Genomic DNA, 14,279 nt, shown 5'->3' with positions numbered 1-14,279 from the left:
AAAAAAAACTATGATAAAATAAAAACAAAAATTACCTTAAGTTTGAATTATTTAAATAATTCAACCCACTCAAACATAATTCATATCACTTAATTTATTATTCAAATATTCTTTATTTTAAATTTTTATTTATTATTTTATTATTATATATTAATACCTATAAATAAATAAAAAAAAAAAAAAAAAATCTTACTTCCAAAACATTATCACTAATCATTTAACTCAATAACCCCCATTTCGAACAAGGCTCAACTTCTCGTTGCCCCCCCCTTTTCTTAAATATTTTATTTCAAAATCTGGTAATCATTCCAGATTGACAGATACATCCATCTACAAATGTAATACACACTTGGAAGCTTTCAAATGAAGCTATTATTAAAAGATTAACAAAAGAAAATGACAACATTTTGGGATCACTAATATTCTTTCCTTTCTCCCCATCTATTATGTTTTGCAATCCAATTCATCTACGAGCATTAGTTAGCAGGCAGCTGTAGCAGCTGCTGGAAACAGAGCTTTTTCACATGGCCAGCCAGCCAGCCCGCCCTATGAGAGTTGTTAAGACTCAAATTCATGCATCCTCACTCAAATTAATAATCTCAGCAGCAGAATGGTAATGTGACCAGTACTCCTTCACAAGCTTTCCAAACAACGATCCTTCCTTCCTCATTAACTTCATTGGTTCATCATATTCCACCAGCTTTCCTGCATAATGGAAACCAACCACTGCCTTAGCATTATAATTACAATAGAAATTGCTTGAATAACAAACAAAACGATTCAATTACCATCACTGATTGCCAAAACCATTGTACAGTCCATCACCGTGGGTATCCTGTGCGCCACAGTGATCACAGTGCAGTCTGCAAATTCGGTCCTGATTGTTCTCTGCAGAATCAAGTCAGTTGCATTGTCAATAGATGCAGTTGCTTCGTCCAGTACCAAGATCTTGCTCCTTCTCAGAAGCGCTCTCCCCAGGCAAAATAACTGCCTCTGTCCCATACTCCAATTCGAACCATCGTCAGCCACTGATGATGTCAACAGAGAGAGAGAGTTGTTATGAATGCTCAATCTCCATTTCATGCATGCAGCAGTAAATAAAAACTCACCTAAAGAATCTAGACCTTGTTCTTTCTCTTGCACAGCCTCCTTGAGCTGACACTTTCCAAGAACCTGTTCAAATTAGACATAAAAGATCAAATCTTTGTTTTCTTTTTGTAGTTTTAAGTCTTAATATAACTAAAAGAAAGAAAAGGGGATAATGCTTGCCTCCCAAATCTCATCATCGGTGTGTTGAGACAAGGGGTCGAGATTGTATCTCACGGTTCCATTAAAAAGAGTTGGATCTTGCGGTATAATGCCAAATCTCGACCTCAGATCATGAAGTCCAAGAGTTGTTATATCGATCCCATCTACTACAATCTTTCCCCCAGAGGGCTCAACCAAACGAAATAAGGCACCTATGAGCGTTGTCTTCCCACTTCCGGTTCTACCAACAATACCAATCTTATGCCCACCTTGAAATGTGCAACTTATTCCACGAAGGACTAATGGTGTATCATCCCTGTATCTGATCTGTTTTTTTTTCAAGTTCAAAATTCATAATCAGCCATTACCAATTCAAGAACAAACATGAAATTTACTCCACATGATAGTCTTTTTACCTGCAAACCTTGAATCTCAACTTTACCCACAGACGGCCAATTGAGTGGAGGTCTGGTCTCTTCTATTACTTCTGGAGCTTCACTTGGTATATGCATGTATTGGTTCAGCCTTTCAACAGAGATGATGTAATTTGCCAGTGTGCATTGATTCTGAATTGAGAAAACAAGAGACATGTTTAACGACAGGCCATACGATAGAGCCATTCCAATGAATCCTGCAATTACACGACAAAAATAGTAAGATATATATATCCTTTTTGTCTTCTCACGAGCAAATTTTAAATGAAAAAAATAAAAATTACTAACCAGAACTGAAAGTTCCAGAAGGAAGCAAAACTATGCAAAGAGCAGATGTGGATAGGACAGTTGCACTAAGTGTTTCAAGACGTAGGATCAACCATTCATTCGCTGCAAAACTATGAAAGTATGGGCTGGCGTTTACATCAATAAGGCGAAGACTCTTGGCAAAGAACCGGTCTTCCTCCTTAAAAGCTCTTATTGTTGTTGCTCCTGCAATGGATTCAGCAAGGTGATTTGCTACAAAAGACTTGGTGGTCCCATTAATTCGCATCAATTCTTTCGCTGAAGAGAAGTAGTATTTCTGTTGACAATAATATACCAAATTCATAATCTGTAATTACAAATAATACTCAATTCTTTTGCTTATAGATTTTTTTTGTTGGCATCCCAGGTACTTTACCTGTAAGCGAATGGCCAAATAAACCATGGGAATAGACACAAACAGGACTTGCCAAGTGATGACAGCTAGCACTCCGAGGTTAGCATAAGTATTTGTAGTCGACCCGACAGTGAAGATGAAGCTGAATGGAATGTCGAGGTCAACAATACTCAGATCAGAAGACACCTAATAATACATAGAAATTAGATTGCAGATGTTGATAACAAAGAAATGAATAAGCTAGTGTTTAGTATCTCACCCGACTAAGGATCCTTCCCAATGGAGTGGAATCGTAAAATGACATAGGTGCCCGAAAAAGTGATATCAGTAACTGTGAAAATAAGGATTTTGATGACTGCAAACCCAAAGCAACAGTGGAGAGAGATCTACCCAGAAGAAAGAGGGTTGATGTAATTCCTATAATCAGATAAACTGAAATCAACCTAAGTGTACTGACATCAGGATTCTCAACACTAGAAGCCATCCATAAATTCTGCAGTATCTGGCCGATCACAAACATAAGGTGGCATGCAGTAGCAAGGGAGAAGTATAAGTATCCCTTATTCTGATTTAGATACAACAAAAAAGGCCTGAAACCCGTGTCTCCTACTTCTCTTTCTTCTCGTTTAATCAGTTGATCAACTCCAGACGATTTAGATTTGTTCTCACTGTATGTCTTGATGATCTCTTTGGATGAAGAAGTAGTTGCAGGCTTCTTTCTTGAAGTTTCCTCTGTCAGACTTTCAGAACCGGCAGTTTCCTTGTGGGCATTGACAAGATCCTGAAATTCTTTACTAGAAGCCAGTAATTGGTGATATGGTGCAGCACTAAGTATTTCTCCATCGTGCATTAGCTGTGTCAAAATTCAAAAACACTTTTACTTTAAGAATACTTCAACAATCAGTGAATTTCTCCAATGTTCAGATTGAGATGGCAACAAATAAACTTACAAGTACTGAATCAAATGCTGGCAGAAAATCAACTTGGTGGGTGACAAGTAAGACTGTCTTCCCTGAAAGAGCTCCCATAACATATTCCTGCAATAATAAAAACCATCAGCACAACCAAGATTAAGATTTAAAAAAAATAACATGTTTTACATTGAATAAGCTTGTGGCTGTATGTGCATCAACGGCACTGAATGGATCATCCAATAGATATATATCAGCATCTTGATATAAAGCCCGAGCAAGCTGAATCCTTTGCTTCTGTCCACCACTAAGATTAACACCTCTTTCTCCAATTTCGGTAAGATCTCCATAATCTAATAACTCAAGGTCCTTCCTTAAGGAACATCTTTCTAATGTTTCCTGATATCTCTGACTATCAAATGAAGAACCAAATATAATGTTCTCACGGATAGTTCCTGTCTGGATCCATGCTGACTGAGAAACATACGCAAAACTTCCATTTACTTGAACCTGTAACAACAATACAATTAAGTGAACTACTGAGATGGCCTATAATGGAAACTTCCATGAGCTCAAACAATTATTAATAAGAGATCTTAATCGAAAGAAATGATTGAGTATTTGGAAGGCCAAGAAAAAAATATGGAAATCAACTTGAGAAAATAATCATACTAATAACTGGCTTCTGTGATGAATGGGGTATAGATATTGACTCGAGAAAACGACTTGGTCTTGCAGTTCTTATATTTTTTCAGGCATATAGTTTAGAGTACCCAATCCTAATCAACTATCTGAAACATCAACTGAAGCTAGTAGGATGCCAATTTTTCAGATTTTTATAGATGTCAACATGTAATAGATCTTTGTTAACTTTAAAATCGAAATAGATTATAATGCAGTTGTGCATGGCATATAGGAGCATAACTGATAATACTCATATAATCAATATTAGATAATTTTAGCAAAAGTAGCAACAAAAAACTTACAGTCCCTTGGATATTTGAAACCTCTCCAAGAATTGCTGCAAGGAGGGTTGACTTTCCCGAGCCAACTTCTCCACATATAGCCACCTTCTCACCAGGTCGAACTTCCAAACTAATATTTCTTAGTGTAGGCTTGGAAGGATTCTGCTCCCATGATAGATTGTCTGCCTTAACAAAAATGCTATGGCCATTGCCTCTAAAGTTACACTTCTTTTGCTGGATATTTTCATTTTCAAGCTCGGGTGCTTCCAGAAATGTCATAATCCTAGCAAACGCAACTTTAGCTTGAATAACCACACCTATTACATCTGGAATAGTTCTGATAGGATCCTGGACAAGTCTCAATGTAGCCACGAAAGTAAATACATTACTCGCGTATAAAGGAACGTCAAGAAAGTAGCATGCACCGAAAGTAGCGGCTGAAACCAAGACAGGAGATGACCAGAAAAGTAAGCTATTGTATGCTTTACGAAGTTGGACAGCCGATAACCAAATATATTCAACCTCCCTTAGCTTTTCAATGACCTTTCTGAAATGAGTTTCCCATGCATAAAGTTTCAGCACTTTCATGTTCACAAGAGATTCTGAGCTAGCCTTTAGCCGTTCATCTTGAGCCACCATGAGCTTAGTCTGATATTTATGCTGTAATTTGGCAAGAGGAGTATTGCAAAGCACAGTGAGAACTATAACAAGCAAGGATGCTATGGTGGCTAGACCAACTGCATTGAATAGGATTATAAGAGCAAAGCATAGTTGCAGACTTGTTGTCCAAGTTTGATGGAACCAGAAAGGAAACTCTCCGATCCTATAAGCATCTACTGTCACATAGTTGGTTATCTCACCAGCCGAGTGAATTATCTTGGCAGCATTAGATAGTCTAAATTGTTTCTTATAAATAACCGCAGTAAGCAAGGACCTAACTTTCACGCCAGTAATTCTGCTTTGGAAATACCATTGCCTTTGAGATAAGGATTCAAGTATCTTAGTGACGAAAAGAGATATAGCCAAAAAATAACCTTCATACTCAAAACTTTGTTTTCCTTCGGCTACCTTAATGAAGGAATTAAGAAGCAGAGGACCAGCAGAAACAGTTACAATCTTTAGGAATGCAAAGAATCCAGAGACAAGAATCTCTTTCCAGAAGCATCGGATGATTGTCAATAAAACCGAGCGCTGAGATACTGCAGCATTACTCTGTTTCTGCAACCTTAGTTGCTCCGTGAATAAAGAGTAGCACATTTCTGCTCTATCTTCATCCCGCAATTTGGGTATATCTTCCTCCACAAGAGTTTTTTCCCTTCCCTGACTCATAAGTGGGTTCAGCCACCAGAATGTCATTCTGCTAAAAAAACTAGCTCCCCCAAATGGAGTTACAGAGGAAAGGGAATGGTGTTTACCATTCACACTCACATCCACCTCAGGATTCAAAAGGGTATAATGGATATCCCCGTCATGTTCTTCGTATTTGTAGCTCTTGTAGGTGCAAATCAACATTAATACAGCCCCGGGAAAGATTAACACGTCTAGAGCTATCTTGAGCGAAACATGTCTGCTAGAAGTGACAGCAATCAGGGTTAGACCACAAACAATGGCAGAAAAGATGAAAGCAAGTATTGACAATATCCGGAGTGGTGCTCCTGGAAGTCGTCTCCCCCTAAGGCTTACGGTTAACCCAATTGACAACCAAACCACTCCTTGTAACAAAACTGGTAACCATTCGTGCAGGTGTAAGTCACTTCTTTTCAATCTCAACTTTTCTTCTAGCAACCAAACACCAAAACAAAGGTATGCAAACCCCACTGCACCATTATAGCTTGCAGATGCAATCTGCCAACTTGAAAAGCCATGAAATTGTGCTAACTTGGGGTAGACAGATTTGGATGTTGTCTTCTGAATCACAATGAAGAACATAATGATCATGAGCAATATATCGAAGCAAATGATCATCCCATGGTTTATACACGATGCTGGATCCACCAACTTAACAACATCAAACCCACAAGCCTTATGGCCATCAAAAGAACAGCTTGATTCACCGCAGAACTGGCTCCATAAACCCCCCATCTTCTCCCCCAATTAACCCTCTTTGCCCTGCAAACCATGCATTTCAATACCCAAAAACATTTCAGAAGCAGAGCATTGCAGCTAAAAAGGGAAACACTAAAAATCACAACATACCTTGAAGAGCAAAGAGGTAACGCTAGTAATCTCCTGATTCTCTTCCCAAATCAAATATGAAGCAATCGTCAGAATAGAAAAATATAACTCAACGCAGTGAACTTTATGAAACAAAAGGCACGGATTGGAAAAGAAGAAAGATGAACGCATCACAACGAAGTAACAAACCTGGTAAAGCCGGAATTAAGTAGAAATATCATGCGATCATTGTAATTTACGGATTTGTTTTTGTTTGGTTTGGGTGAAAAAGTAAAGCGAATGCGGCCGACGTCCGCGTTTGACGTTTTGGGTTTGTGAAGCAGAAGAAGACCCAATGACGAAAGGACGAAGACGATGATACAGAAAGATAGGCCTATTAAACTCCGTATATAAAAAGATGGATATACATGCATGAGGTGATGTCGTCATTGCTCACGTCGCCGACCGCCGACGTATCCTTGGAGATGACAAATGTTATTGTTTCTTTCTTCCCTCCCTAATACTGTCAATTAATGGTTCTATCAAAATAAAACATCAATTTTGGAATATTGGAAATCTCAAAAATAGGTTTTGGAGGATTCATTTTGGACTAAGTGAACAATAGGGGCTTGTTTGACGTGGACTTTTTAGTCTAATATTTGGAATTTTTATACCAGAAAACCTGTTTGAAACCTATACTTAACGAACTCAAATGACAAAATGATTATTCATAAGAGACTAAACATTATATATTCTCGATTCTAATTTAAAACTTTTTAGTTGGAGTAGAGGTTTTGCATTTAAAAAAGAAAATAGTTAGACTCAATTTTTTGTCTTAGTGAAGGACTTATTTGGGCTATTTCAATAACTAAAACCAAACTAAAAAAATATTCTAATTTTGTAAGACTCAATTCATCAATCAAATATTAAAATTTTTTCTTTTAAATTATTATTTTTTCTTTTATCATTATATATTAATACACTTCAAATATTTTTATTAAAAAAAATATTTATTTTCTCAAAATAATCACCAATCATTATTTTTCTAAATAACAAGTTATTCTAAAAGGGTGATAGAGAAAGAAAATTTATGAATGAAATGACGAAAGTGAGTGAAAAAAGAGAAATAAAGAAATTATTTTTACCCCATTTCCATGTTCATTATTTCAATATACTCCACTTCTATTCCATCTTTCCAAGATACCTCAATTTCTCTCTTTAACTTATTAAAATATTAATTTTATAATATATTATTTATATATATATATATAATTAAAATTTCTAAACTAAATAATTAAAATAAAATATATATATTTAAACTTCTAAAAGTTTATTGATATAGTTATTTAGTTTAAATATCAAACTAGGAGGAGAACAATCGACTCTCGTCCCTCAAAAGATTGTTGAACTTTAAGACTATTCATCAATATATGGGTAATCCCGGGAATCAGAAAAGATAAATCAAAGGTGTTAAACGTCTGTCTTCAAATGCTCCAAAGTTAGACAATTTATGGCCTTACACAGATCATCCAATGGACCATGAACTAAATGGCAACTACCTTGAAGACCCTGGCCCCTGCCCAAGGTACATCTTGTGCCTTCTCAAAATTAGAAGGATAAAAATAACCACTTTTAATTTTAATTATATAAATATATATATATATATATATATATATATATTATTTTTATTTTTATTTTATTTTAATTATTTAATTTAGAAATGTTAATTTTAATTATATATATAATATTATAAAATTAATATTTTAATAAGTTAATGAGGGAAATTAGGGTATCATGATATGATAAGATTGAATGGAGGTGGGGTATATTGGGAAAATGAAAATGGAAATAGGTAGAACCGAAAGGAGTTCTTCATTCCCACATTCAAATTCTCTTTAATCATTTCTCTGGTTTAAATAACCTTACAAAGCCCAAGTCTAATAAATAATAACAATAAATATAGTAACAGGTAATATATCCCACTAAAGTTAAGTGATCGAATAGTTCATAAAAGAGAAAATGATAATATGAAAGAAAAAAAATAAAAATTAATTAAATTGTTGAATAAATAAATAAAAATTAATTAAATTGTTGAATAAATAATATCTTAAATTAGTTCTGATTAAGGCCTTGGTTTGATGAAAAAGTTTTTAAGGATAAAATTCAGTTTTATTCTAAAATTTAAAATTTTTATAACTATCAATTCAAATAATTTGTAAAGCAAATTTTTTTCCCACTCTCTCCTATATTCCCACCCCACCCCTATTCCACTCCTTACTTAACTAAAAATTACTTATTTATCTATTTCTTTTTTTATATATTTACTTTTCTTATCTTATTTATTTTACTTATTTTATTTTATTTAATTATTAAGTTTTTTATCATTAAATATAATTAATTTTTAATATTTTATTTCTATTTTATTTATTTAATTAAAAATATAAAATATTATTATTTTTATATTATAATTGTTTAAAATATATAAAATATTAAAGTGTGTCTTGATTTAATAAAATATAAATATTTAATATTTTATTATATTAATTATATATATATATATACATTAAAATACTTATAAAAACAATATGGAACAATAATTGAATAATTCAATTTTTTTATAAATAAAATTATTTATTAAATAATAATTAATAATTAGTCTAATCATTATTATTTTAATTAATAATATTATATTTTATTAAATTAGTACATATTTCAATATTTAATATATTTTAAATAATTATAATATAAAAATAATAATATTTTGTATTTTTAATTAAATAAATAAAGTTAAATAAAAAACATATTAAAAATTAATTAATTAATTATATTTAATAAAAAAAACTTAATAATTAAATATTAATAATTAAATAAAATAAATGAAATAAGAAAGATAATTATATAAAAATGATAGGGATAAATAAGTAATTTTAAAGTTAATTGAGAAGTGAGGGTGGGGTGTTGGGAAAAACCCAGAAATACAAAAGAAGAAAACAAACTGAAAGAACACTAACAAAATTCTACGTCTCCGAGCACTAAGGCTATCAATTAATAAGGAAAAAGAGATACAAATTTGGGTGCAATAAACCAAAGAGGGGAGAGTTTTTTTTATACACTAAGAAACTTTCTCAACTCCCATCATCTTCCGACGTGGGATTTATTCTATAATTGTGAATATAGTTTCTTTTATATACTAAGAAACTTCTTTCACTCCCATCATCTTCCGACGTGGGATTCTAATTGTGCCAAAAACAACATGGGGTGGGAAAAGCACCTCTCTTTTAAAAACCAGTTTTTTCTTAATTTTATCCACCAAGAATTTTTAGGATAAAACCTAGGTAAAACACAAAAACTATTTCCTCAAACAAGCCCTAAAATAAATGGTTAGAATGAGCTGACGCCTTGAAGTTGAAATGTTACTCCATTCATTTGATGGATGATTATATAATATTTTTTTACATAATTTTTCTTATTTATAATATTTAAGAGAACTATTAAAATAAAAGTTAAATATATGAGATGGAATATTCAAATTTAATTTAATATTTAATTATTAAATAATATAAAATTACAAAAAGTCACAATTATAATAACAAAAGCTATTTCAATATTTCCAACTTATATCATTATTTTTAAAAGCTATTCTTATTCTGGGTCCCAATCCGGTGATAATAATGTGGTATCATACCACTGGTACGATAGAAGGAGGATTCCATGACATTCTATAAGAAAATTTATTTTTATTTTTTAAATAAGGCATTGAATACTTATATTCTAATATTTTATTATTTAATTTCTTTAATTGCAGCAATCCTTCTATATATTTATGTAATCTAAAAACAATTAAAGATGTATAAAATATAAATTGATCTAATCTAAAAATCAATAGTAAAATAAATATTACAGGGCTTAAGTTTTAAATTATTTTTGTACTATAAATATTAACACTGCAAACTTAAAATATCCAACTAAAAAAGAGTCAATTTTAGATATACAAAAATTGTGTTATTTGAAATATCTTAGTGTGTTATTTTATATTTAATTATAAAAATTGAAAATGAATATTGTGAATCAATATAAGTTCTAATGTGAAATATTTTGAGTAATTTAATCAATTAAATAAATAAACTAAATATAATTAAATATATATGTATATATATATATATATATTCTCAAAATTACAATTCCATCGTTATTTTTTAAATAATTAAAAAATTCGAATCCCAACAAACTTTTCATTATAACATTTTTTTAAAATAAAAAATAAAAAAGACTTTGTCAGAACCCAGAAGACAACATGTGTGATTTATGATCCCAGAGCCAAAGTGCTTTCCTTTTTTATTTTTCTTTTCTTTCTTCCTTACTTTATTTCATGGACAAGTCTCTATTAAGTCGTACACTTTTAAGACGCATGCAAAAAAGATAGATAAAACATATAAAGGTCTATTATATAAAGTTTCATAATGTTAGAAAACAAACAAAGTTTCAATAGGGTTGGATTTTAACGAAAAATATTATTAAATTTGGTAATATATGTTTAATCAAAATATATTTCCTTTAAATCAATATTCGAATAATATATTTTGTAGCAAATTAAAAAATTTAAAACTTTATAACTTTTTTTTTGTTGGGTTCCAAACAAGGAATAAGATGTACCAACAGTGTAACCCAACCAAACAAGGTCTAAGGATACAACTTTCCCATTATAAAGGTGGGTGCTAGCTGATTACAACCGGACATCTACGATTCACTACCTAAATGGTCAACATTATTTAGGATTTGTTCGAATTTGGGTTTTTTATAAATAAAAATAAAAATTGAGTCAGTAAAATAATAATGATAATATTTGATTAGTTTGAGTTATTAATTTAAGATATAATAACCAAACCAAATAATATAAAGTTTTTTAAAATAAATTTATTGATTTTTATTTTTTTTAAATATAATATTATAACTGATAAAAATTAATATAAAACAATGAAATAACATTGGTTAGACCTCATGTAAAGTCTTACCTAGTCCTTATAAATATGTTTATTCACTAAAAAAAATTAGCCATTGATCCATTGAGGAAATGAATTACAAAAGTTAAGAAATATATATATATAATTACAAAATAAAAAATATATTATCAGCCAATACAAGAATGAAAAAGATTTCCTAGAGTACTCAGGAAGGGGACTTCAATAATTAACTAGGCTTTTAAAAAAAAAAAATAACGCACTAGAAATAAGGAAACAAAAACATCACAATTAGGGAATTGGTCCAGCAATAAAATTATATATGCATTATTATTCATTCATTCTATCTTTCTTGAATGCCCCCACATGCAGTATATAAGCACATGGCATCAAATAAAGGTATATCAATCACCTATAATACCCAAAAAAAACATGAACATTTTCACAATATATATATACATATATATTTCAATTTAAGTTTAAGAATATAAAGGGCAACTATGATTGTATAAAAATAATATATGACCATTTATAACTAATTTACTTATAATAATACTACAGAATAAAAGATATATCAATAATGTCACTTATAATAAGAGCAAAATTTACTTACGTAAAGATGTATTAATGATAACTAATGTTTACCATAAAAGTATGTAAAAATGTATTAATGATAACTAATGTTTACCATAAAAGTATGTAAAAATGTATTAATGATAACCAATGTTTTGAAAACTGTTTTGGTGATAAAACCGATTATTTGGATGAATTGCGGTTCGATAAGTTGATCAACCGGATGAATCACCGGTCGGACCGGGTTTTAGGGTACTGTACACACATTTGTCGATAAACATACATTATCACCGTTTTATTTTTCCTCTTCTCTATACACACCTCTCATTCACCACAAATTACTACCCACCAAAACTGTTAACGACGGCTTTCTAACCTGTTTCATTTTTTTATCTGTGTTTTGAGACCCAACTCTTCCATGGTGTCCGACTAGTGTTACATGTGCACTAGATTAGTTAGGTTTCGTACTATAAGTGCATTAGATTAGTTAGGTTTCGTACTATAAGTGCATTAGATTAGTTAGGTTTCGTCCAACACCGCTAGCTGATGTTTACCTCTATTACAATGGTGGATTTGTCAAGGCGATTGACTCCACGCCTCCGTTGGACTTGTCGCATCATGTCTCCTCTATGGTATGTTCTTCAAACCTTAGATTTTGCGAGGAGGATGGGAAGACTGAACGTATAAGAATTAGATAGACATCCCTCACGAAGAATAAGATTGAAATTAATTAGGTGTTGGGAAAGAGAGAATAAATTTGGGCTAACATTTCCAACCTTCGGGAACAATTTTTTGTCTGAACCGTCCGGTCGAACTAGATTTTGATCGATTCGAAAGGTGCACGTATTGAATCCAGAAAACCGGTATATTGATCACCCGTTTCGCGGTCCGACCAGATGGACCGACGGTCCGATTGCGTATTTTAAAACAATGATGATAATATTTATGTCTAATTATCCAGCAGGGTGTAGCATTTGGAGGAGAATTTATTTTATATGAAAAAGTTTTTGTGAGCGATCTAGATTTATTGTGGGAATGGTTCTTCGATCAGTTTTTTGGATTAAATTTGGTGTAGTATCAGAAGTCTAGCTACAACGTATTATGCGTTTGTTTTCATTGCTATATTAGAAATGTCACAGTTAAAGACATGTTTGATCATCGATCTAGTGGTTTCGCTAACTGAATTAGATGTAGAAGGAGATTAAACATTATGGAGAGTTCATCTAATAATAAAGTTTTATTTTTGGTAGGATGCAAAAAAGTGTCAATGTCTGAACAAGATGTTATGCGTTGGCAAAACATGAATAGTTTTTATGTGGGACATTGCTGCAATTTGTTCGCTAAAATGAGTTAGTATAATTTTTGTTGGAAGAAATTTGGGAGTCACATATTCCATCCAAGATTTCATTTTTTGAATGAAGTGTTATTCACGATGAAATTCTTACGGATGATATATGCATGAAAAAAATATTGTATTATAGTTGGTCATATATGTCACGAGGAGGTTGAATCGGTAACTCGCTTACTTTTATATTGTTAATGAGTGACTAATATATATTTGAAATCAAATTAAATATTTAACAATACTAACTAGTATATAAAAATTTCATAATATATAATATAAAAAGTTATAAAATAAAAATTAGCATATTATATATAAGAGATAATAAAATTAAGAAATTTGGAAAAGAGAATAAGAAGGAATGACAATTGATTAAAATAATTAAAAAATCATTATTATTTTTTATTTTATGTGATGACATTTCATTTCTTCTCTTATACTACTCTCAATTTTCTTCTCATATAACTTTCTCTATGTATAATATGGAAAGAAACAAAACAAAAATGTTATAAAAAAAAAATGAATATATAAGATTTCATATAGATAATTAATATTACTGTATATTAAAGTAATGTGAGGTCTTAAATTAAAGTAATGTTATTTCTAACTCAGTGCATTAATATATAGGAAAAAATCTCACTTAGACTTAGACGTATCTACTTGTACAACTAGCTTACTTAGACGTATGTACTAATAAAAATGTGATTTAAACATATGTACTATCAAAAATTGGCTCATCTAGCCTCTTTTAGTAACCATGATTAACTTTTATTTTTAAATTTATATATTTATTAATTAATATATTCTTTCTTTTTTTTTTTCATTAATTAGTTTTTTCATTAATTAAACTAAGTAATTTATTTTATTCTTAAATTTTTTATTATTTTAATATTAATTTCTCTTTATATTTCATCTTCTTTTTTATTAGTTTTTATTTCTCATATTTCTTAAATTCTCATTTTTTTTAAAAAATTTAACAACTTATTTATGAATTTTATGTTTTATTGTAATATTGTTTTTTTAAGGATTTTTT

The 14,279-nt window shown here is 30.9% G+C and overlaps 1 protein-coding gene across 2 annotated transcripts; it reads right to left on the bottom strand.

Annotated features, from left to right (window-relative positions):
- Window positions 1-235: 235 nt before the first annotated feature.
- On the bottom strand, window positions 236-6,752 carry LOC124931526 (ABC transporter C family member 10-like). Of its 2 annotated transcripts, none has more exons than XM_047472010.1 (13): window positions 6,584-6,752; window positions 6,416-6,456; window positions 4,241-6,337; window positions 3,444-3,764; window positions 3,294-3,380; window positions 2,603-3,196; window positions 2,365-2,529; window positions 1,971-2,265; window positions 1,665-1,879; window positions 1,270-1,575; window positions 1,110-1,173; window positions 789-1,028; window positions 236-705 (listed from the first exon to the last, which is right to left on the bottom strand). In XM_047472010.1, exons 3-13 carry the CDS (start codon window positions 6,299-6,301, stop codon window positions 572-574), a joined length of 4,482 nt encoding a protein of 1,493 aa, XP_047327966.1. In that variant the 5' UTR covers window positions 6,302-6,337; window positions 6,416-6,456; window positions 6,584-6,752; the 3' UTR covers window positions 236-571. The 2 variants fall into 2 exon arrangements, with proteins under 2 accessions (XP_047327966.1, XP_047327967.1); XM_047472011.1 differs by having other exon boundaries at window positions 4,241-6,328.
- Window positions 6,753-14,279: the final 7,527 nt, after the last annotated feature.

The sequence above is a fragment of the Impatiens glandulifera genome, chromosome 3, assembly GCF_907164915.1.
Source record: "Impatiens glandulifera chromosome 3, dImpGla2.1, whole genome shotgun sequence".
NCBI classification, from domain to species: Eukaryota; Viridiplantae; Streptophyta; class Magnoliopsida; order Ericales; family Balsaminaceae; genus Impatiens; species Impatiens glandulifera.
Note: the sequence above shows the minus strand (reverse complement) of the source record. Positions and strands in the feature narration are given on the sequence as shown.

Excerpts from the sequence above, each read along its gene's own strand:
- LOC124931526 (XM_047472010.1), bottom strand. The coding sequence starts at position 6,301 with ATGGGGGGTTTATGGAGCCAGTTCTGCGGTGAATCAAGCTGTTCTTTT. Across the intron at positions 3,381-3,443 it reads CAGCCACAAGCTTATTCAAT|GAATATGTTATGGGAGCTCT; the intron begins GTAAAACATGTT and ends TTATTATTGCAG. Across the intron at positions 2,266-2,364 it reads ATTTGGCCATTCGCTTACAG|AAATACTACTTCTCTTCAGC; the intron begins GTAAAGTACCTG and ends TATTGTCAACAG.